A 25,698-nucleotide genomic window follows, 5' to 3' on the forward strand; every position below is an offset into this window, starting at 1 on the left:
TTAAACATTTCAAGTCCAGAAAGTATCATTATATGGGAGGAGGAGGGATTGTTTGTTCTGGTTGGAGAGAAGTTATTTTGAGGTTTTTGGATCCAACCAGTAATTGTACTGAACTCATTCCGAATGCTGAAGAAATTGTTTGTTATTTTGACTCAGAAGTGGCTAAAATTACATGATATCCTCACTACTTCTAATCATGACTGTGCTTTTTCACCACTCCGTCTGGACATTAGCCCTTTATGGTGGGAAAAGCTTTCATCCATTTAATAAGGCCAAAGCCTGCTTATTATTTTATCAATAAACAGCTTTAATTCTCCTATCAATTCCTATCCTACCTGGTTAATAAAAGCATCTAAAGGAGGCCCAGCCGTTCGAGGCAGGGGGCCTCATAACTGGGCAGGCATGCTGCAGCCAGTTCAGGGGGGGGGGGGGGGGGGACTGATGGCCAATGGGGTGCCCTGGCCGGGTGGGGGAATGTGGCCAATGGGGCGCCTTGGCCGATTTAAATTCTAGCCAGGAGCCTATGAGATAGGAAGGGGTCGCAGGGCTCAGGAACATTAGGGGGAGGGATAGGGAGTGGTGGCACATTAGCCGATGGGGGACAAGAGAGCACCATCTCTAGTGAAGAAGAAGCAGGCTGACCTACACGTGCTGCTTCCAGTGAAGAAGAAGCATGCTGACCTCCATGTGCTGCTTCCAGTGAAGAAGAAGAAGCAGGCTGACCTCCATGTGCTGCTTCCAGTGAAGAAGAAGAAGCAGGCTGACCTCCATGTGCTGCTTCCAGTGAAGAAGAAGAAGCAGGCTGACCTACACGTGCTGCTTCCAGTGAAGAAGAAGCTCCATGTGCTGCTTCCAGTGAAGAAGAAGCAGGCTGACCTCCATGTGCTGCTTCCAGTGAAGAAGAAGCAGGCTGACCTCCATGTGCTGCTTCCAGTGACGAAGAAGCAGGCTGACCTCCATGTGCTGCTTCCAGTGAAGAGGAAGCAGGCTGACATCCTGGTTCAGCTCCCAGCTCGGCTGGGAAGTAGCAGACCAGAGGATCCAGCCCTGGGCCCCTGCATTCAGGGTGATCCAGTACCGAGCGGTAGGAAGAGCTGCGTTAGTGCCTACGGCACCCGCGGTTACCGCCCGCACAGTGCAGCTCACCTACCGCTCGATCCTGAAGCCTAATTATATGTAAATGTAAGCCGCGTCCAAAAAGCCTTAGGCCCGCGCAACCCAGGATACTGGATAGAGCGCCTATACAGGATCCTGGGTGCGCGGGGCTAAGGCTTCACGCCACGCTGGTATCTGTCATTTCAAATGGAAGTGACAGATACCAGAAGTCGGGACTGCCAGTCCCCCTCCCCTCCTCCCGAAGCAGGGCGCGAAAAGCAGCCTTGCTCCGGGAGGAGGGGAGAAGAGACACTGACAGCGGCGAAGCTTTCCCCCAGCCCGAACCCGACCCGGACCCCCAACCCCCAACCGGACCCGGCCTGACCGCTGTCAGTCTGTTCTCCCTCCTCCCGGAGCAAGGCTGCTTTTCGCGCCCTGCTCCGGGAGAGGGGAGAAGATGACAGCAGCGAAACTGAGCGGCAAAGCCCGAACCCGACCCGGCGAAGCCCGAACCCAACCCAACCGGACCCCCAACCCCAAACCCGGACCCGACAAGCGACGAAACTGAGCGGCGAAACAAAAAAAAAAAGAAAAGCAATTTTTTTTTTCTTCAAAATTGACAATTTTGGTTTTTTTTCCAAAAGCGACTTACTTTTGGGATCTGTCAAGATCCCAAAAGTAAGTCGCTTTTGGACGCCAGCAAAACTTACTTTTTGCAGCCATCATCAGTAACACGACCTGGCTCCGTAGCTCCTCCCGACAAGATGGCCGCCTGCACGGGGAAAGCGCACAATTGGCCGCTGAAGACGTGACGTCACGACGTTTGGCGTCACGGGTTGTGACGCCACGTCTTCAGCGGCCAATTGTGCGCTTTCCTCGTGCAGGCGGCCATCTTGTCGGGAGGAGCTACGGAGCCAGGTCGTGTTACTGATGATGGCTGCAAAAAGTAAGTTTTGCTGGCGTCCAAAAGCGACTTACTTTTGGGATCTTGACAGATCCCAAAAGTAAGTCGCTTTTGGAAAAAACCCAAAATTGTCAATTTTGAAAAAAAAAAAAAAATTGCTTTTCTTTTTTTTTTAGTTTCGCCGCTTGGTTTCGTCGCTTGTCGGGTCCGGGTTTGGGGTTGGGGGTCCGGGTCGGGTTCGGGCTTCGCCGGGTCGGGTTCGGGCTTTGCCGCTCAGTTTCGCCGCTTGTCTCTTCTCCCCCCGCCCTCCGGGAGGGGGGAGAAAATACAAGCGGCGAAACAACTTACTTGCATGGGGAAAGCGGTCTCCGTGGCAGCCCCAGTCCTCTCCCCTCCTCCCGAAGCCAAAAAAAAAAGCGAAAAAAACTTTGCAGCCCCCTCCGGACATCGGAGGGGGGCTGCAACTTTTTTTTCGCTTTTTTTTTTTTTTTTTGCTTCGGGAGCAGGGGAGAGGACTGGGGCTGCCACGGAGACCGGCACCCACGATCGCGGCCGGGGCAGGTGAGCGGGGGCTGGGGGAAAGCTTGCCACCTACCCTTACCCATGCCTCTACCGCCTGGGTCAGGGTAGGCGGTAAGTTTGCAGGTTAAACGCGCGACAAAACGGCAGGGAAAGGTAGCGTTAGTCGGGGCGCGGGTTACGGGATGCTAGGGGAATAGCTAATTGGCTCGTTTGCATGCAATATCGAGCTAATTCGCTCGTTTGCATGCAATATGCATGCCGCGGGCGGAAGGGGTTACCCGGGGAATTTAGGACGCGGTAGGAGTAGGTTAAAGGGGATTCGGGATCGCAGGAAGGGCTAACGCGGCCGGAACGTGAGTTAAAAGTGGCTTAGGAGCAGGGTAAACGCGGCCGCACTTTACAGGATAGGCCTGTATGTTTGGAGCCGCTGGCAAATTTTTCTAGCCGTGCTTCCCCCTCCTCCTTCATTTGCCGGCTACTTGCCATCAGGTAAGTTTACTATCCTCCCGTGCAGTTGATCTGCCCTGCACTCTCTGTAATTTAGTTTTGTTGGCTCCCTGGTTATTTTCCCCCCAAAATTGTTAGGTTCCTCTTTTCCCTGCTTCCCCCCCCCCCCCCCTGTTTTATCCTGGTCCGTTTCTTCCCTCTTTCCCCCCTCCCCCCCCCCCTGTTTTTATCCTGGTCTGTTTCTCCTGCTGCCCCCCCCCCCCCCCCCAAGTCGCTCTGGCCTCCCCTCCGGTCTCCCTTAGGGCCGTATTTGCTTTTATTTCCATCGGCCTGGCCTCCCTCTTTTCCTTTTTTGGCTGCCATGTGGTCCCCTGCCCCTCCCCGCCCCCTTTCCTATCCCTACCAGTCCGTTCCGTCCCCCCTCTTTTTTGTGCCCCCCCCCCCAGTCCTGCCGTTTTGCGGTCCTTTCCCGCCCCAGCCCCCTGTCCGCCCTCTCCTTCCTTCCCCCGATTTCCCGGGCTTCCTCACCCCCCTGGCCTCTTTTTGGCCCCCTCCCCCCCCCCCAGCTCTCTTCGTTTCCTCAATTCTTTTTCCCTTCTCCTTCCCTCTGCATCCCAGCAGCCACCTTGCCTGCCCCTGCCCCTTCCTTTTCATCCCCGTGCTGCCCCCCCCCCCCCCCCACCACACACTTTTTAGCCTTCCTGCTTCTCCCGGCCCCCCTTTTCTCACCTCTGGCCTCCCTTCCCTCCTGCCCCCATTTTTTTTTTTGCCTCCCTAGCTCTTTCATTTCCCCCTGCTCTATCCCGGCGGCCATCTTGTCATACTGCCGCTGCCCCCCCCCCTTTTTCGCTCCTTTGACCCACCTTTCCCCCCTGCCCCCGTTTTTTTTTTTGCCCCCCCCCCCCTGTCTCCGCGGCTCGTTCACTCCCCCCCTGCTCTCCCGTGCCCTGCCCCCCCTGGTCCCACTCCCATGCCGGTCCACTCGGAGTCATTTTTAATCATCGGTCCACTGAAAACATTTTTTTAGAAATATATGTGGAAACGAATTCCTCTTTTCCTTAAAAACAAGAAAATGGTGTGTTGATTTAAAAATCAGAGCCAGAGTCCTGATTAAAAATGACTCCGAGCGGAAGACACACAAGTGAAGACTTAGAAACTTGCTTAACCGTGGAGTGGTATGAATGGTCCAAAGCGTTTAGGAAAAGAAATCTCTTTAAAAAAAAATACATAAAATATTATGTTTTTTTAAGAATTAATAAATTTAAGCTGACATATTGAATGAGTAATTTCTCAATACAACATATTTTTCCCAGTACTAATGAATCGTTGATCGTTGGACAATTTACAAATTTATTGTTGGTACACAGCATGTCTGCCATTCATTCTTCCATCGCTCCCAGTCCGGCTGTACCACAGCAAACACTCCTAGATCATGCTCCAGCGGGCAAAAGAGTGAGGAAGAAGCCAATCAAGCCAGCAGACAACTTCGCAGCTTCCCCGGATGATGCCACCAACGCAAAAAAATCCAAGACCGGGACCCAGATGAGCAAGACGCGCAAAGCTGGGACCAGGCGACAACCACGCAGCATTAGCCGCATGGGCTGCTATGTGCCAGACCATCTCCCGCTGGAAGGCGTGACCCCTGCGAACACATCAGCACCGCAGCAAGTTCACAACACCACAGCCTGAAAATGAGCTGCGACTCATTGCTGAGCAGGCACTGGCAGCAGCAGCAATCCACGGCACCGACAGGGTGATGTCGCTGCTTGCGGGGTTACTTCAGAGTGACAGCCGGTTCCCCTCGCACTATACTAACACAGCTGGCAGCCCACAGCAATGGGCAGCAGCCCACACCCCTATTCCACCGCATCAGTCAGATGCCCCAGAGCCAAGCCAACGCGACCGAGAAAGGCAGACCTGTGAGTACACTGTTTTAAACGTGGGTCAGGCTAATGCGCAGGCTCCCCAAGAGCAAGGGAGAAAAGTGAATGCGCAGATTCCCCAAGACCAGGTCATTTGCCCGCCGCAAGCACTAAATACTCTAAGCAGTAGTAGAAGCAAAGTGTGTCTGGGGTCACAAGTGCGCATATCTCTCAGTACGCGCGGAAGTGCCGGACTGGTCAAAAGGGGTGGAGCAGAGTTGGGGGCAGGAGCCGGCCGAGACAGCAGCCATTAGGTCCTGTTCCAGGGAAGTGTATATATATCGGCTGGCACGCAGAACTTACTTCATCTCGTAAGATGAAGTAAGTTCCAAAATAAAAAAAAAAAAAGATAGGAAGAGGGGTTTTAGGCATCGGGGAGGAGAGGGGATAAAAGAAACAGAGTAGGTAGGGGGTCAGGGAAGTTCCCTTCCAGTTCGCTCAATTGGAGCAAACTGGAAGGGAACTGGGGAAAGGCCATTCGCATCGCGGCACCTTTTTATTAAATCACCCCCATCGCGCGCAAGTCACAGCCCACCCGCACATGCGCATGCCGATATAAAATCAGCCACACATGTGCACGCGGGTATCGTATTTTATAACGTGCGCTTCGTCACGTGCGTGTTGTAAGAGCGCATCCATGTGCGTGTGCGTGCCAGGACACATGCGCACATGCACTTGCGGCTTTTAAAACCTACGTCTTTGTGTCTTTGCCCAGTGGTGGGAAGCATTTTATAATTGTTTCCATAGTGCTGGCAAAGAAGGTGAACTTGTCTAATTGACATGATGAGATTCCCTCTCATAAGACTTGGAAAGAAGCTGTTATAATTATTCTGCCTTGGAATTATTAAGGTGTCAAAATTTGCAGGGTCACAGGTCATTAATGTTCTTAAAAGACTATTTTGGTATCTGGGAAATAATAACTGCATTGGATTAGCTCTGGGAAATATATTACTTGGATCTGGTATGTATGTGCCGTGTGGAATGTATGGAGTGATTGTAGAGTGAGTCTGGATTAGGGAGGGCTTAAATAATGAAACAGAGATATGTTTACAACTTAAGTACAGGTGCTTTATTGTTCTTGTATGCATATTGCTTTGAGATTTTACTGGTTATTGTATATTCTGTTTCTTCTCACGTAATAAAAATTATATTTAAAAGAAATATCCTGCTTGTTCTCTTAATTGGGATAAAGTCTATAAATCAAAGAATATGGTTGGGTGTTGAGAAAAACAAGACACTGAAAATTAACCTAGCTTTCTCTTTTAAGTCCAAGCACACTGAAAACTAACCTTTTTTTTTTTCTTTTTAAAGAATCACATACAGAAAATCAATTTATGCCACAATCTTCTCTCCCAAGCTTAAGTTACAAAATTTACCATCAAAGCACTACTTACAAAATCTGTTGACTCACAAGTAAAATCACCTTCTTCTCCCAGTACTCCCTCAAAACTTTGTGCCACGATAGCTTAGAAAACTAGATCTGTCTTGCTTTAGAAATGTTTTAATAATGTATATGTTAGATATTTTCAATATATCGGTTGAAAGTTCTTGATTGATATTCTTGAAATAGACAAAAACTATGTTAACAGACCATAACTGCTAAAGATCAACATTTTATTTCTTATATAAGAACCAAAGTAGAAAGCTGTATCATGGCATATTTCTGATTAATTCTTGATTTTGTGATCCATTTTCTCCCACATAAAGAGACTTGCTTAATGTGTACTGCAGCTGACTAACCACAAAAGTGCCAAACTACTCTAAAGTAAGGATAAATTCACTACTCAGAATTAAGTTTTGTAAGTAGGCACAGTAGGAGAAAATATTCAAAATTCTGAACTCATACTACAAAAGAGAAATCATGACTTAATACCTTTTTATCATCTTATATTTTATGAACCCATTCCACAAAAAAATACAAGAAAATAAAGTGACATTGTAGATAGCCTCTGTTCAACAGCCCCCCCCCCCCCCCCGTGTATTTCATTTTGAATTGTGCCAACTTTGCCCCTTCCTGTGCTTCCCCCCTCCCCCCAATCTCATACCAGCTTTGAAAAGTGGAAAAGTCTTACCTCCACACAAAATTTGGTAGAGCTGAGTCCATTATTTTCAAAGTTATAAGGGGAGATACACTTACGGTAAATCTTATATATTTCTTAATGGTAAAAATATTCCCCATTTTCTACACCTCTCCAAATCACTTGCCAACTTTGAAAAGTCAGGTGACCCTAAGGATGTCCCTCCACAAAACATTTGTTGCCGCTAGGTTTAGCCATTCCAACGTTTAAGTGTCTCCAGGAGTGGAGAGACACTTAAACACAAACTGCAACATACACAGACATTTTACCATCTGATAAGCACATCTGTTCTATTGAAGAAGGCTAAAAATGAACTTTATGGTAGTTATTTTGTCAAAATATATTTTTACTTCTTTAGTGGTTAAATACACTTCAAAAGGGTTTATCTGGCTAACTTTTAAAATATGTTTAATAATTATTAAAATGTCTGCTTTTCTCTGAATTACTTTATTAAGCCTTGTGTTTTACCTTCACAGAAGCAGAAATAGATATTCGAATGAGAGAGGAATTCTCTAAAATGTGCTTTGAAACCTTACTCCAGTTTTCCTTCAGTAATAAAGTCACAACTCCTCAGGAAGGCTACATCTCCCGTATGGCACTGACTGTGCTTTTGAAGAGAGCCCAGGATGTACTAAATCGTTATATAGAAGATGAAAGACTAAGTGGCAAATGCCCTCTTCCACGGTATGAACAATGTATTTTTGCAATATAAATGAAAAATATGCTTTTATTGTATGGAAAAGGCAAGAGCTCTTTCTCATTGAGAAATATTACTACTGCTACTACTATTTATCATTTTTAAAGTGCTACTAGACGTACACAAACACACATAAGAGACAGTCCCTACTCAAAGGAGCTTACAATCTAGTTAAGGCCAACATGTACTACAAAAAAAAATCTGTAAAAAGTGTTTTATAGAGAAGTACTTGGGATTTAAAAGCAGTTTCACAAAGGTGAGTTTATAAATTGGCTTTGAATATGGTCAGAGAAGGTGTATAGCACATAGACTTAGGAAGTTTATACCAGGCATATGGCACAGCAAGGTGGAAAGCACAGAGTCAGGAATTGGCAGTGGACGAGAAGAGCATAGATGAGAGCAACTTGCCTGATGAATGGAGTTCACAAGGAAATGTGTAGGGAGAGAAAAGATAGGTAATGAGAAACTTCAGAGTGAATGCATTTAGAGGGGGGAAGATAAGTTTGAACTATATCTGGATGCGGACAGGGAGCCATTGTAATGATACATAGCCATAATAACATTGAAGAAAGATAAGTTGTGCAGCTGAATTTTGAGTAGATTGCATTAGGGAAAGATGGTTCAGTGAGAGGCCAGCAAAGTGCGTGTTGCAGTACTCTAAGCAGTAAGTGATAAGTCAGTGGATGAGCATTTTGATAGTATGCTCAGAAAGGAAGGGATGGAGTTTAGTGATGTTATAGAGGAAGAATCAACGCATTTTAGCAAAGTTTTGGATGTGAAGAGAGAGAGAATAATCAGAGATAACTCCAAGATTGTGGGCTGATTTACTGATCCATAGATTACAAAGATTTTATATAAAAGTAGCCCTCCAGAGTTTTGCCCCAGCAAGTCCAAATAGCATAATTACGCACACAATGTTCTCTTCTTTCAGTGAAAAAGGAAGCAATATATATTAGTATTCAGTTTGAATAGTTTTAAAAAATATTTTGTTTATATCTTTCTTTAGATTTCTAGTAGACATCTTTATCTTATATATAGTTGGAGTGTTTGTAGGTTATGATACCTTTTATGACTAAGATGAAAATTATATTTGGAGATATAATCTTAACGAGCGTTACTTGCTTCATCTACAACATAACATGTTTTTTGTAGAAACTGTAATACATTTATTTTATTTATAACTCAGCCCAGTTTAAAGCAGATCAACAAAACTCAAAGATTCCCGCCCTGTATTATAGGAGTTTTTGTGAAAGATTTACTGAATATTTCCAATGAAATATGTTATTTCCGTTGATAAGTAGGGCTGAATTAGCTATGTTCTGTGTGTGAAATCATCAGGTGGCACTGAACAGAACTGTCTCTATTTGCTATTGGAACTTTGAACTCTACTGAGCATATGTGGGAATTCCCATGTGTGCGTTTCCTCAGTCTCCTCAGTCTGTTTTTTGTCTGTGCAAAGCACGGATGGCTTATCCATTTCTCTACAAATTTTATCTCCTTATTCTATTTTCTCATTCCTCGCTATTACCAGTGACCCAAAACAGCAGATTACAGTACTACCTGACTATTATTTTTAAAAAAAGAGGGGAAGAAAAGAAAGGAAGTTGAAAATTCTGCCAAAAACTTCTAGAATTTTCCCCATGGCTTCAAGGAAGACTATAAACAACTTCAAATCCTGCTCTTGTGGCAAGATTGTTATCTCTGCCTGGGTCTGGAGTCCGGACATCGACCAACCAAACTACCTGGCCAGGTGGCTGGATGTCCACCGAGATCCCAACAGTCCAGAGCAACTAATTAGCCAGCCTGAGACTTCTCAGTCATCATTCTTTGCCCTTATTTATGTTCAGAGAGGCAAGCTATCAAATGTAATTATCTAATCTAAACTAAGTAGATCCTCCAGTGCCATTTCATCACACCGTATTACCCAGACTGAACAACCCGAGGTGCATCGACACCAACTTGGCATAAGTCTGTGGAGTCTGTCAAAGTGCCTACTAAGGTCAAGCAGCAAGACTCCTTGATTTAATCAGCCCCAGTGCTGTCTAAAAAGAAGAGATCATTGGTAAAGCATTGATTTAAAAAAACCAAAAAAACAGCTGCACAAAAAGATGCATCCGGGGCTTTTAAAGAAATTGACGCATACAACATTGAAATCTCCAAAACAGACATTTGCATCGAGTACATCAAAACAAACTGCATCGGACTGCATGACACATCAGTGCGTTCAAAGTATGCACCAAAGACTGCATCAGAGAAGTTGATGCATGAGACATTGAAGATCCAGAAAACAGATACTTCAAAGTCATTGATGCAGATAGCACTGAAGCAACCCTTTGACCCTTCCATCAAAGCATTCAGTGCATCGCAAGTAAACCTTGATGCAAGCATTGATTCAAGTGTCTGCTGAATCAATGTAACCAATGCAAATACATCAGGAGATGCTACATATCACTCCTGATGGGCCAAACCTTTCCCCTTTATCATCTTGCTTGATAAAATTTAAAATGCCAAGAGAAGGAGGCCCCTATTTTTGTTGTTAGTTCGCCCTGAAGAGCGATATGCATGGGAAATCTGAACGCCACTGTACCTATTCAACTATATGCAGCATATGGTGCTTCTATAGCAGAGGCCAATTTACAACTCCCATCCCCCATCACCAGTCTCCCAGCTTCTTGCTCAGGGCCTATGACTACAGTCTGCAAATCCTGTCTGCTCAATTCTTCCATTACCTTCCAATCCTCTGCGAGCTGTGGAGCAATAATAGGTTCTCATCTCAGAAGAAGACCATTTAAACTTGCTTCACCACTTACACCTACTCAGAGGTCTCAGCAGGCCATAGAACAAATAATGGATGTAGTACAATAATTTTTCACCTCCTTTGTACCCAACCCAGGGCAGCCATCATTCCCCGTGGCTTATCCAGTCATCCCTTTTTCACTTCCGAAAGTAATGCAAGGTGCCCCACTTTTACAAATTTTGTCTTCATCAGGATGGAGGAGATCTACCTCCAGTCAGTGATTACTACCTGCTTCAGCTCTCTCAAGGGTTGTTAGCCCTCCTCATTTACCATAATTATTCTGGTCCAGAAATCATTCTCCAGGGAGTCCCCCGGAAGCTCCACGGGCATCCCTTCTGACCCATTCCTGGGGCCTCCGGATTACATATCTCTACCAGAGGATTTAATGCACTCCAGATTTGTGGAGCAAATGGAAACAGTGTTTAATGTTAGCAGTATGTAAAGATCCAGACTCCAGAACAAAGGTCATGGGAATATTAAAAATCCTAAACATTCCAGCAGAAACGTCGGCCTTATCAGCACATGCAGTATTGGATATAGTCCTCATGAAAATGTGGGAAACTCCTTATTTGGGCATTACAGCCACTCATAAACTGGATCTTAAATTCAGGATGAAAAAATCCTCAGGATATGGAGTGCTGTAACCCCCGCATAATTCTGTTGTCGTATAGTCTGCAATGAAGAAGGTGAAAAAAGCAAACCTTCATTCTAAACCTCCTCCAGGGAAAGATCATTGCATTCTTGATTAATTTGGAAAAAAGGTTTTACAGGGCGCCATGCTTACAGCAAGAAACCCCCAACATCAATTTTACATGGTTTAATACATTTATGATTGTGTCCAAAATTTAAAAACTTTTATTCGCTCGGAAACAGGAGAACAGATTTTTCCTGTTCCGCTTCATGATTTAAAAGAAGCTATTCGATATCTGCTACAATTGATGTACAAATCATTCAGTACAATAGCACATACATCTGCTGAGTCCATTGGAACACATTATATGGCGTGGCTCAGAGCCAGTGGCATTAGAGAGGATGTCTGTAAAATGTTAGCTGACTACCATGTCTCAGCAATAACCTCTTTGGGGGAAAAGGTGTGGGAACTATTTTCAAAATAAAAGAGCAAAATATAGCTGTTCAATTACTATTCACATTGATAGACCATCATCCTTTTGGCAGAAGAGCTTTCTTGTCTTATAAACATCTGAACTGTCCAAGGAAATCATACAGATCTTACGATCAATATCACCTACTGTCTTTACAAACAAGTCAGCTGGCTCAACCTGCTCAAACAAGAGGATGTCCAAGAGAGTGTTGCCAGCAGAAACAGCAACAGCTAGCGAAACAGCTCATATTTATTTATTTTATTTATTTATTTAACATATTTATATACCGTTTTACCAGTAAGGATACTGACCAAAGCGGTTTACAAAAAAGATTATAAAATAATCAACAAGTTAAAATTAAATATAAATGTTCTAATCTAAAATAAACAAAAATATTACTCTAAAGATATGAATAAAAATACAACGTACAATATGATTAATAAAAGAAAAATTTGGTGACATAAAAGTAAAGAGAATGGCCATTACAGTTAAAAAAACTTAAAAGTTAAGAAAAAAATAAAACAATGAAAAAAATAAAAAGTTAGGATGTCAGAAGGTCATATATAGAATTAAATCAGCAACCATATTCCGGTACAGAGTTCATAACATTCAGCTGTAAACAGAAATAACAAGCGTTATTCAAGATAAGTACTTCCCATAGTATTTTGTAATTTCTCTAAAAAGAATCCGACAATAAATTAAAAAAATATAAAAGGAGAAAAATGAGAAAACAATGAAAAATGAACTGTAATGCAAGTAAGCTTAAAACCAATGACCAATGATTATAACCACAATACACATAAGCTTTCTAATATATGTGGTAATTAACACCAAGAGCAGTGAGGTTTAAAGCTCTTGTTAAAGTGTATGAGGTCTGGTTTATAGCTATACATATATTTTTTGGATCCTTCTAGAAACTATACCAGTGTTGTGTGTGAATTGTTACGAGTGATACACTTGGTCGAAGCAGTTTTATTACCCCTTCAAACAATGGCAGATCAAGTCATACAAGTCCCAGATGCCTCCACCATGGACTGGGGAGTTCGCACAGGCACTACAGGACAATAGCACTTTGATCTGTTCAGAAATCAACTTACTGGAACTCAGAGCTATATGCAATGCCTTGCGAGTGTTCAACCACATCCTCCAAGGAAAAATATATCATGATCCAGATGGACAGTCAAGTAACAATGTTCTATGCCAGAAAGTCTTTCACATATGTCAGTGGGCAATACAGCCATACAAAAGGAATCACTATCACCACTATAAATTCAATTTTAATGTTGGTTGAGAGGTATGAGTGAATATTTGTGTTTGAATGTGGTGATATAGAGGTATGAGGAATGTATGGGTTAAAAAATATATATGTTTACAATATGTTTACAGTGTAGCAGTTTATGATTTGATATGCTATATGTCAGTGTTTTGATACATGCTTTAATAAATTATCAGTACATTGGCATAATTAAATTTAATATTTAGATTACTATTATTATAGTGGTGATAGTGATTCCTTCTATATGATATTATTGGATTTTGAAATCCTTAATGAATACCTTCTGATGGCATAATACCTTAGTGGGCAGTTCAAAACACAGCTACGCTTCAGGCCATTTATTTACCATTAATAGCAAACACTATGGTGGACAGACTCGGCAGAATATTCCACTCACACGAATGGTCCTTGACTCAAGCCATAGCCAATCGTGTCTTCAGGTTGTGGGATTCCCCCTAGGATCAATATCTTTGCAACAAAGCAAAACCAAACATTAACTCAGTTCTGCTCCATTTGGCCTAGTGCTCTATGCAGAGCTCCAGATGCTGAATTCCCTGGAATACCGTTCTTGTATTTGCTTTTCCTCTAATACTGCTTATATCGAGAACAGTGCAAACTCATGCAAGAGCAAGCCACGATGATCCTAATCACACCAGCATGGCCCATGCAACCATGATATGCCTTTCTTTTTCAATTCTCTATCAGACCTCCCATTCATCTAGGAGCCAACCCTTCCCTGCTATCTCAGAAAGAAGGCTTACTTTTGCACCCAACTCTTCGAACCTTCAGTCTGACAGCTTGAATGTTGAGCAATGCAATGGTCCCGTCCTGACCCAATTCAGAATGTATTCCTCTCGACCAGAAAGCCAACAATGAGGCATAGCTACTCCTTCAAATGGAAACGTTAGTCAAAATGATGTTTCACACAACCTAGATCTTTTCAACTGTGAACCAAGACATCTTCTGTCTGTCTTACATCATCTTTTCCCAATCTGGTCTTGCAATTGCATCTGTGTACATACATATCAGCACTATTGCAGCTTATCATACTCCAGAAAATGGAACACTGATTTCTATGCATCCCCTAGTCTCAAGATTCAAGATGGATCTAATGCACCCTCAGATTCAGAAACCGCTGGTGCCATGCGGCATTAACGTAGTTCTCACTTATCTAATGCAAACTCCATTTGAACCCTTAGAGACTACATCTCTGAAGTACTTAACCTAGAAGGTTATTTTTCTTGTAGCAGTCACTTCTACTTGATAAGTCAACAAATTGCAAGCTCTGGTTCATTGTCCACCTTGTATGTAATATGATCATAACATATTAGTACTTAGAACACATCCCAAATTCTTACTAAAAGTGGTTTCTGCTTTCTACCTAAACAAATAAATAGTTCCTCATAAGAACATAAGAAAATGCCATACTGGGTCAGACCAAGGGTCCATCAAGCCCAGCATCCTGTTTCCAACAGTGGCCAATCCAGGCCATAAGAACCTGACAAGTACCCAAAAACTAAGTCTATTCCATGTAACCATTGCTAATGGTAGTGGCTATTCTCTAAGTGAACTTAATAGCAGGTAATGGACTTCTCCTCCAAGAACTTATCCAATCTTTTTTTTAAACACAGCTATACTAACTGCACTAACCACATCCTCTGGCAACAAATTCCAGAGTTTAATTGTGCGTTGAGTAAAAAAGAACTTTCTCCGATTAGTTTTAAATGTGCCCCATGCTAACTTCATGGAGTGCCCCCTAGTCTTTCTACTATCCGAAAGAGTAAATAACCGATTCACATCTACCCGTTCTAGACCTCTCATGATTTTAAACACCTCTATCATATCCCCCCTCAGTCGTCTCTTCTCCAAGCTGAAAAGTCCTAACCTCTTTAGTCTTTCCTCATAGGGGAGTTGTTCCATTCCCCTTATCATTTTGGTAGCCCTTCTCTGTACCTTCTCCATCGCAATTATATCTTTTTTGAGATGCAGCTACCAGAATTGTACACAGTATTCAAGGTGCGGTCTCACCATGGAGCAATACAGAGGCATTATGACATTTTCCGTTTTATTCACCATTCCTTTTCTAATAATTCCCAACATTCTGTTTGCTTTTTTGACTGCCGCAGCACACTGCACCGACGATTTCAATGTGTTATCCACTATGACGCCTAGATCTCTTTCTTGGGTTGTAGCACCTAATATGGAACCTAACATTGTGTAACTATAGAATGGGTTATTTTTCCCTATATGCATCACCTTGCACTTATCCACATTTTTCTTGTCCACATTTCTCCGAACTTTCTCTCCAAAGCCTCATGCACATGACAATAAAAAGATGTTGCATACATTAGAATGTAAAAGAGCTCTGGCTTACCACAAATGTTGTATGCAATCCTACAGGAAAAGATCGCAACTGTTCATTTCATTTAATCCCAACAGGCTAGGTGCAGCTGTAGCCAAGATAACACTTTCTAATTGGATTACTGGTTGCATTCAATATTGTTATACTAGCCGTTAAGCCCGTAACAACGGGCTACATTAAAAAAAAAATTTCGGTCCATTTCCTTCCCACTCCCTCCCTCCCTCTAGTCTCCCTCCCCACTCTCTCCTCCCTCCCTCCCACCTCTCCCCTCTATTCTCCCTCCCTCTCACCTTCCCCCTCTATTCTCCCTCCCTCTCACCTTCCCCCCTCCCCTCACCCTCTCCTCCCTCCCCCTCCCTCTCTCCTCCCTCCCCCCTCCCCTCAGCTCACTCTCTCCTCCCTCCCCCTCTCCTCACTCTCTCCTCCCTCCCCCTCTCCTCACTCTCTCCTCCCTCCCCCCTCCCCTCACTCTCTCCTCCCCTCAGCTCACTCACTCCCCCTCTCTCATTCCCCTCCCCTTTCAGCTCATCCACAACCGATAACGGGGGCTGTCCCTCTCTCCCTCGCGTGCGCCGCCGCCGCTACTGCTCCTCCTGCTCCTCGTCGCCGCTGCCGCCGCCGCCACTGCTCCTGCTCCTAGCGACCCAGCGCCATTTTTTTTTTCGGGCACTCTGGCCGACGTGCTCGCCCGCGCATGCGCGGTAGAGCTGCTCTCTACTGCGCATTTGTGGCACATCGGTCAGGGCTCCCTTATCTAGTAGATAGCAGCTGGATGCGATCTCACTAATCCAGTCAGAGCTCACCAGGTACAAGCAATAGCTTCCTCCATTGCACACCTCAAAAAGGTTCCCATTGAATACATATGTAAAGCGGTTTCCTGGTCATTGGTTCATACCTTCACTTCCCACTACTGCCTTAGACACTTTGGCTTACATGGCCAATAGAGTAGGACAAGCAGTCTGCTCGCCACAATGGAGTCCAGGTTGCTTATCAATAAACGCTACACTGAAGTCAGCTTGGGACTCCCCACAGCTCATGACTAATTCCGCCTTGCTTATCAATGAAAAAAAGCAAGTTTGCTTGCCATAAATGGTGTGTTCTGTAGATAACAGGATGAATTATCAATAAGATGCCAGCCCTCCTCCCTGGAAAGCAGACTATTATTCTACTAGCTTTGAAACAAATTGAGGTGACTCTGAGGCAGCGCCCACACAGGAACTCGTGCATATGCTCAGTAAAGCTCAATGTTCTACTAGCTTGGAGAGACAGTTTCGTTCAGTGCCACCTGATGACATCACCCACAGATCATGGCTCATTCATCTTGCTATGTATGGAAAACACCATTTATGGTAACCAAACTTGCTTTTGTGAAGTTTTAAAGCACCCTTCATTATAGTTGATGGAAATTTTATTTTGCTTTTTCTTAGACAACGAGGAACAGAAATTATATTTGTTTTAAAAGCAGTCAGTACTCTCATAGACTCACTTAAGAAAACTCAGCCAGAAAATGGTAAGTACTCAAATAAGTTGTAAACATAAACAGGTTGATTTTACAAGTGTTCCTTGCGCAAAAATGTTCATATATCCGTGTATATGGGCCACATGCGAGCGACGCAGATTTTTAAAAGCCACAAAATACGCACCTATGTACCCGTGTGCACTTCAGGAATAAGAGGATGGAAAAGGGGTGGGGAATGGGCGTCCTGGGGCAGGGCAAGACTTACATGCATAACTCCGTATTTTAAAATCGAAACATGCAGCACACGTACACTAGATATCTGCGTAACTTTACTTCTGCTCCTGATGAGGAGAAACTCTATAGATCTTAAATTTTAGGGCTTATAGGACAGGGTGAGGAGTCTGAGTCAGCTGGGCTGCATGCAGGATGAAGAAACAGAGTGGTCTGAAAGATCTTGCTATTAATTGGACAAACTGGTAGACTAATTGGAAAACTGGAAATGTGCCTTATGCCAGCATATTTTAAAATTTACTGACATACGCGCATAAAAGCCTACGTGGTCACATTGAAGACACATGCGTGCTAGCTGTGCTCAAGTAACCTCTTAAAATTAGGAGCATACTTACTCATGGTTGATGCATTTTAAAACATAACACGCCTAACTGCATGCATGATTAAAAATGATTTCATATCCTTGCTCGCGCACTGATACGTCTTTTTAAAATCGACCTTTATATGTATAAAATGTGTGATGATATTCCAAACATACCTCAGAAACTGCATTTTCTATAGACTGCTCATTCTGTGCTTCTTTGTGTTTCTTGAAAATTTACTGGCCGATACAGATGTATTAATACACCTTTCCATAAAGGTCCATCCATTTCTATACACGTAAGATGCAACTTGTCCCTATCATACATGCACATTTTATTTGGAAGTGCCTATTGTACATGCTCATTATGTATTTGGGAGATCGATGATTATAAAGATCAGATCAGAAGTATTACAGTGTTGGAACAGCTTTAAGCAATGCTATTTTGACTCCACTAACATCTGAATATATGAAGGTCTCCATATCTCATTCAAGTGGTGGTTTCTGGTATATTTTTGGATACAGCTTGTGTACATTCAACCATGTATTTATGCTCTTATGGAATTCTTGAATGCAGACAATTTCTACAAGAATTTTAACTTTATAATTTTATACGATATCTGTATGTTATAAGAGCAGTTTTCTAAAAAATCTAACCAGGTAAATGAGTGATACCCAAGTAGATTGCACTGATTAAAATTGTACATGTAGGACTCACAATAAGCATATTTTTTGAGTCATTAAAAAGGGGCATTCCCAGGGACCTTTGTAGATCAGGGAAGTAAAGTACGCTCGCAGAATTAAATTTTCTAATCCACGAATGTACTTTCCTACCTTTCCTCCAGTCATAGAAAAAGAAGGTGTAAAGTCAATGAGGACAATTTTCAATAGGCCTATCTAGGTGCAAAAGTACCTGTGGACCTTATACCTAATTTTCAGCAGTAAACTATGAGTTCATTGATAATTTCCCACAGGTAAAACGAATCTGCTGACTTTGCATCTGCTTTTAATATGGGCAGATTTTTTACTGAAAATAACATGGGTAGACTTGAAAATCCAATCTATGTATGTTGCTTTCCAACCTGCCTTAAATATCACATCGCGCCCCCACCCCCACCAGGAATGCCTTTCCTCAATCCAGTTAGAACAATGCATGGTATGAAACCTTATGCATACTTTTACTCAGATTAGGTAAGGGCAGTTTTCAGACAACCGATTTGCCTGAGGAATTTGCTATTTACCTGGGTAAGTGGCTTTGAAACTGGTCCATTATGAGGATAATCTTATGACTGGCCATATAGAATAAAGTTGTGAGTACATTTTACCCACAGATTTTATACCACTTTTTAAAAGGAAATGATGTGTATACTTATCCTTTAAGAATTATCCCACCAAAACTACCTGCATACACCTGCTACTTGATGTGCAGATTTAAAAAAAATCACATACATGTTTTGAAAATGCAGAAGCAGCTGCATAATTCCAAACCCAGCCCACAAGAATGCTTCTTCAAACCGTGGGTGAAAGTACCAGCATATCAGGTGGGCAATTCAGGCAGACCAATACATTTAAAATATTTTCTGTACAGAGTTGAAGCAGAGGATGATAGAGCGAAAATGGGCATTTAATGAGTCATTTCAGACTTCCCTTGCTCCAATCAGTAGAATGCGTTAACAGCCTCATTTCCCTATGCATGCGCATAGTCTTGATAATAAAATTCCAGACCTGCAGGCAAAAGCAGTTCTAGATATTGTTGCTGTTACACAAACATGGTTTAATGAGCCCACTAACAGAGAGAATTATCACCAGACTATAATCTGTTCACCAGAAAAGGGATAAAATTAGCTTTTTACATTAAAAATAATATTAAATCAACAGAAATGCAAGGGGCCTGTGGAAGGGAAGAGACACTGGAAAGGAGCAATGGCACTTTCATTTCCATTGATATGATTTAGAGACCTCTAGCACAGGTAGAAGAGCTTGATACACATTCAGTAACATGCATACATAAGGTTGCAGTGAGTGTAGAGGTTTTGCTTGGGTGTTGATTGGAAAATCCTGTCTGCAGAATCAGTTATAAATAGACAGATTCTTCAAGGAGCACTCCTCAGGCAAATGATAATGGAACCCACAAGGAGGGAATGATGGTGGACCCGGCACTTACGAACTGTGAAAGTGGTTTTCTTTGCCTAGTACAGGTGTGGCCAACTCCAGTCCTCAAGACCCACAAACAAGCCTCCTTTTCAGGATATCCACAATTAATATACATTAGATAGATTTGCATATAGCAGAGACTGTACGTGCAAATCTGTTTCCTTTGTAGGCAAGCAACATTTCACTACACAGTAGGACTCTTTCTTGTTGGTCACTGTCATTATGTCAGTACAGTTTGCCCAGAATATGGCATTCTCAGGTTGAAAACATGAGCCTGCCTGTTTGGTGCATAGAGGCAGGACATAAGGATTAGAATTGGTGAGAGAGGAACAGTAGTGGGTGCAAGGTAGGTGGCTCGGTTAAGGATGGAAGATTCATTAAAAGGAATTGGAGTAAATTCAGAGCCTTTGACTTGAAATGGTAGCATAGCCAGCAGTCTGAAAGATGCAGAGACTCCTGCAGTGTTGTAGTACGGGCCAGGTGAGTCTGCACATGTCGCTGGAAGGCCAGAATAAGTCTTTAATTGGTGGCAAAGGCCCTGGGACACAGTCAGGGATTAGGTGCTTCCTGTTAACTCAGTACAGTAGGCTTTCTTACAGTGTGAAAGATGTGTCCACGTAGGGTGTCCTTCTAATTTCACAGCAGAATGCAAAACAGTACCTGAAAGGGCCCCCTCCACCTGGGGCCAGAGAATTCTTTTGCCCAAAAATCTTCAGATAAACAATCACCTGGTTGCATACCCTCTGTAGGCACAGGGTCCACTGGAGGAAAAGATGCTCTTTCTTTCTGCCAGTATGAAGCCAATACTTTCTGTAAGATAAACAGATGATGATTCAGAAACTCCTCCTGAGAAAATGAGAGCAATATAAGGTTTTGGAATAGGACCAGCAGCCAGTGGCCTACCAGTAACTATCTCAAATGGAGCGAGTCCTGTTTTTGAATGCAGCGATGCCCTCGAGGCCATTCATGCTAAATGGAGGGCCTGTATCCAGGTTAATTTTGCTGAGGCCATTATAATACCCAGCTTAGTTTTTAACCTACCATTGAAATTCTCTATAAGGGCAGAGGCACTATCTACCTAGCTGCAATCAAGCTAGGTAGAGAGAGCATGGTACAAATCTACTCTTCTTTCATCTTTCTTCCCTCCAAATCACATTAAATTTTCACGGATGGTAACTCTGCTGTTTGTACGTATGACTGTGCATGAAAAATTGCCCCCTAAAACCCAACTCGCCCCGAGTTCATAATGCCCCCGCTTACAGTGGTATAAAGAGTTCAAAAATCAGTGGGCCTCCACAGAGGCTATCCTCTCCCTCCCTCCTGCCTCTCCCCACCCAAAACGGAATTTGCAATAAACCCCGTTTCAGCTGTAAACGCATAGCTTTCGCAGGCATAACGCTCAGGAAAAAGGTGTAGTTATTTCTGCCATTAAATCCAACGGGCGTTAGGGCTCTAATGCGATTTGATAAATGACCCCCTTAATTTGAAATACTTCTGGCCAGAATAAAACACTTTTTCCTATTCAGTTTTTTTTTCCTACGATGAGTGAATTCTTGAGGGTGAGGCTGCTTTAGATCCACAGGTCGATACTGTAACGTGCGGTTGAAGATTTCCCATCTGTAACGTGCTGGGAGCGCACAATTCCGACGCGTAAGGCGATCCAGCGATACAGTCTCCAGTTTCACGCGTCCTTAGCGCTTCTTAAAACAGACGCATAACCCTTTCCGCACGCAGCATGTATATGATATGTAAATGAACGAATTAGCTGTATAATGAAGGAATTAGCTATTCCCCTCCGATACTGTAACGCGCGCCCCGACTATCGCTGCCATTTTGCCCCGCGTTTAACCTGCTAACTTACCGCCTACCCCTACCCCTGCGTTAGAGGCAGGGGTAAGGGTAGGCGGCAAGCTTTCCCCCAGCCCCCTCTCACCTGCCCTGGCCGCGTCCATGGATGCTGGCCTCCGGGGCAGCCCCAGTCCTCCCCCCTCCTCCCGAAGAAAAAAAAAAAGCGAAAAAAAGTTGCGAGAGAGAGGGGAGAGGACGGCAATCCTACGCTCGGCGACTTACTTTTGCAGCCCCCCTCCTCCGGACATCGTGGCTTCCCCCGTGCCAGTTCCCCCTCCCCTCCTCCCGAAGCAGGGCGCGAAAAGCAGCCTTGCTCCAGGAGGAGGGAAGAAAGAACTGGCAGTGTAAAGCGGCGAAGCGATTTACTTTTTGCAGCACCTTCCGGGCATCGGACGACCTCTCCTGCCTCCAGCTGCTCGCGAAGATGGACGCCTGCACGGCCGCTGAAGACGTGACATCACGACGTTTGGCGTCACGGCATGTGACGTCACGTCTTCAGCGGCCGTGCAGGCGTCCATCTTCGCGAGCAGCTGGAGGCAGGAGAGGTCGTCTGATGTCCGGAAGGTGCTGCAAAAAGTAAGTCGCTTCGCCGCTTTACACTGCCAGTTCTTTCTTCCCGGAGCAAGGCTGCTTTTCGCGCCCTGCTTCGGGAGGAGGGAAGAAGGGACTGGCAGTGTAAAGCGACGAAGCGACTCACCTTTTGTAGCACCTTCCGGACATTGGACGACCTCTCCAGCTGCTCGCGAAGATGGACGCCTGCACGGCCGCTGAAGACGTGACGTCACATGCCGTGACGCCAAACGTCGTGACGTCACGTCTTCAGCGGCCGTGCAGGCGTCCTTCTTCGCGAGCAGCTGGAGGCAGGAGAGGTCGTCCGATGTCTGTAGGGGGCTGCAAAAGTAAGTCGCTTCGCGCTTTTCGCGCCCTGCTTCGGGAGGAGGGGAAGGGGAACTGGCACGGGGGAAGCCACGATGTCCAGAGGGGGGCTGCAAAAGTAAGTCGCCGAGCGTAGGATTGCCGTCCTCTTCCCTCTCTCTCTCGCAACTTTTTTTTCACTTTTTTTTTGCTTCGGGAGAGGGGACGGCAATCCCAACTTCCTGGTATCTGTCATTTCAAATGACATTTGAAATGACAGATACCAGCGTGGCCGTGAAGCGTTAGGCCCGAGCACCCAGGATACTGTATAGGCGCTCTATACCGTAAAATGGGTTGCGCGGGCCTAACGCTTCCCTAACACTTCGCAGACGCGGCATGCATTTGCATGCAATTAGAAGAGAGTATCGAGTGGTAGGTGAAGAGAACTGTGCGTGCGGGGAACGAGGGTGCGCCAGGCACTGCCGCACTCTTTCTACCGCAGCCTTAGAGTATCGACCTGTCAGTAAACTAAAAGCATATCTCTGAATGATCAAAAAAAAAAGAAAACAGAAGTAATAGGATTATTCATAAAGGCGGGATTTCCAAGTACATAAATACATTAACTATCAACTAAAAGGGAAATGAAAAGTCAAACAAACTCTCAGAATTATTTTAAACATTTACAAAGCACAAATATTAAACAGATAATACCCCACAGACAGCATTGCACCCAAAATAGAAACAAATAGTACCAACCCCCTTCTTGCAAACCTTTTTTTTTTTTCAAAATCTTTATTGAATTGTTTGTAGATAATTCCTTTTAATTCAGAAACAAGGAAGAATATAAGCGAAATATGTCATTTTCTGAAATTCTTATTAAAGCAAGGTAACAAATTAAACAGTTCTCATAGCCTTTGTAAACTTAATTGTCATATGAAAATTGTTTGATAAGTACATTTTACACAAACAAGCCGGGGATCTAAAAAAGAAAATGTTTCTCACAATTCTATAGTGCAGAGCAGGAAGCGGGATTGCCAATAGATAGTATCCAAAATAAAAGCAGGCAGTAAAAACAAACTCTTACTGCAGAAGCAACTCTAGAGTTTCTAAAAATATTATTACAATTTAGGGTAAAAAGATCAAAATATTTTACTTTACACTTCCAAACACTTTCCTAATTGGTTCCAATTATAATTTTTATTTCATATATGTAAAGGGATGTTACTGAGCTAGGGCTAGAAGCAGCTCCTGGAGAGTCAGACCTCTCAGAGCTGGGAGTGTTGTCACTGTGGGCAGAAAGCAGATCTATGGGACCCTTGGCTTGGGGTATAAATTAACTTAGTATGCAGAGTTGTATAAGATATTCTGCACTATAATAGACACCTTTTCCCAGCTATTTAAGCATCCAAGTTTTTACTCCTTGTTAAATGTAACTTTGCCTTATTCACCTCTATTGTTAATTACTTTATTTATTGCTTCAGTTATACCCTTGTTCTATGTAAACCGATCCGATATGGTTATTACTATGAAGATCGGTATAAAAAAGTGTTAAATAAATAAATAAAATAAAATATGCAGGAACTGTAACCAATGCAGAGATTATATGGGAGCCTTCTAACAGTAAAAGCTCTTTTAACTATCACAGCTTTTCTAAATCGAAAGTACCTTCAGCTGGAAATATTTCTTTAGTGGCATGTTGCCAGGCAAATATATACCATACTGGTTCTGGCCCATAATTCTTCCACATGTTGTGAGCAGGGGTTTTGGAATTTCTTTACTGGATAAGTCCTCCATACTTAGCAACATACACTCTTTTTCATATCACAGACACACACACACTGCATCCGGGATCTCCCAGGTAGGAATCCTTAATTTCTACCTCACGCAAGCAGGGATTCACCTCCCATACTTATCGCAGTCTATTTACGTAGACTGTCTCAGCCTATTTGCCCAGACTATATACCCAGGGATTTTATCTCCACTGTCGGGAGGCAAGGCTGGCCGGGAACAGAGGCAAGCTGGAACTTCACCTCTGCCGACCCTCGTTCCCCTCAGGTTGAGCCCTTGGGTGCGGGGGCCGGTAAGACTTAGGAGCGCCCCTGCATGGCTGGTCCCGGAGAGGGTAGTTGAGTGAGTTCAGAGTGGGTCAGAGAGGTTAGGCACAGTTCGAGACAGGAGCACTCTCGGAGAGAGGAGGAGAAAGAGTCTCAGCGAGTGCAAGGCCACTGGTATTTGGTGCCTGTAGAGTAGCAGTGCAGGGGTACTGCCTGGGACTCTGCAAACCGGTGGCAAGATCTTCTATAGTAGCAACATAGCAGGCTACCCCTAGGAGCGGGGCTCTGAGGCCCAGTCTGAAGGTGTACTGTGCTGAGCCATCTGCCGGAGAGAGAAGGCACTGTAGCGAAAGTCCTCAAGGAGAAGTACTGTGGGGATTCCCAGGAGCAGTGGGCACTGCCGTTGGAACTCACAAGTAGTCTGGCGCTGAGCCTGGCCCTGAGGATCGGGAAGCACTGGGAGAGAATCCTGATAGGTTGTGCTGAACCGGGGCCTGCAGAGCAGGAGGTGCAGAGAGAGAATCCGGATAAGGTTGCGCTGAGCCTGACCCCGAGGAGCGGGAGGCGCTGAGTCCAGTTAGGTATGCTGAGCCAGGACCCGCGGAGCGGGAAGCGCCAAGAGTGGACCCCGGAAGGAGAAGCGCAGAGGTCTGACAACAGGAACAATCGGTCCGTGGAGAAAGTATGGCACCAATAGGAACCATGGAACTCGTTGCCAAGTCGGTTAGTGGAGGCTCCAGGTGAGACTTAAATATCCCGGGTCAATGATGTCATCAGGCACGGATGAACCCGGAGTTCCCGCCATGGACCCTTTAAAAGCAGAGCAGGTAGTGCGCACGCGCGCCTAGAGAGGCCCAGGGTCGGAGCACTGGCCGGCGGCATCCCGGCCACCACATGGAGTGTAGAGAACCGGGAGAAACGCGGCGATGGTGACTGGCCACCGCTGCAAGAGCACCGGAGGTAGAGGGCCAAATCAGACATGCGGTGAGTTGGGCCTGTCGCAGGCGGTGGTCATAACAATACCTTCAGGGGTCCTGTGTTCTGTCTATATTGAGAGAAGGGGCACTTGGCCAGTGGAGCAGTACTATTCCAGGACAGCTGGTGTGACTCTCCCTCCATTCCTGGGTCAGTGCTCCATCTGTTATGAAAAAAAGTAACAAACACCACAATGAGCAACAGACTGGAATTTCTTTTAAGTTAACCCTTTATTGATTCATGCGCTCCTGGGGAGCCAACAAGCAATACTGACTGACTCCAAACTGACATGGCATATGCACAATTTAAATATACTTTTTTACCAAGATAAAATGCTGAGATAAGCTCTTTTGATTGAAGATGAAAGGGTGAAGACATCTACACGCATAGTTACTCTAGGAAAGCTAATTTAATTTTGAAAACATCCTGAGGGAGATTAGCTTTACAGTCTTACTTTTTTAATCACAAGGGAAGCAATGAAACATTTGTTCATCTTTATCTTGTACCAGACAATTCACACTGCTTCTGAGGCCTCACAGTTGCAGAAGTTTAAACTAA

The 25,698-nt window shown here is 44.3% G+C and overlaps 1 protein-coding gene across 3 annotated transcripts in view; it reads left to right on the forward strand.

The window, feature by feature from the left end:
* The window catches only part of MON2 (MON2 homolog, regulator of endosome-to-Golgi trafficking), a 409,599-nt gene that overhangs the window by 377,145 nt on the left and 6,756 nt on the right, over window positions 1-25,698 (forward strand). For 2 of the 3 annotated variants that reach the window (XM_029615038.1, XM_029615037.1), the window contains 2 exons: window positions 7,445-7,652; window positions 16,631-16,713. In XM_029615038.1, coding sequence (XP_029470898.1) covers window positions 7,445-7,652; window positions 16,631-16,713 — 291 coding nt within the window. The remainder of the gene's footprint in view (window positions 1-7,444; window positions 7,653-16,630; window positions 16,714-25,698) is intronic. The other variant, XM_029615039.1, reaches the window with a different exon arrangement.

Source organism: Rhinatrema bivittatum, chromosome 9 (assembly GCF_901001135.1).
Source record: "Rhinatrema bivittatum chromosome 9, aRhiBiv1.1, whole genome shotgun sequence".
In the NCBI taxonomy this organism is placed as follows: domain Eukaryota; kingdom Metazoa; phylum Chordata; class Amphibia; order Gymnophiona; family Rhinatrematidae; genus Rhinatrema; species Rhinatrema bivittatum.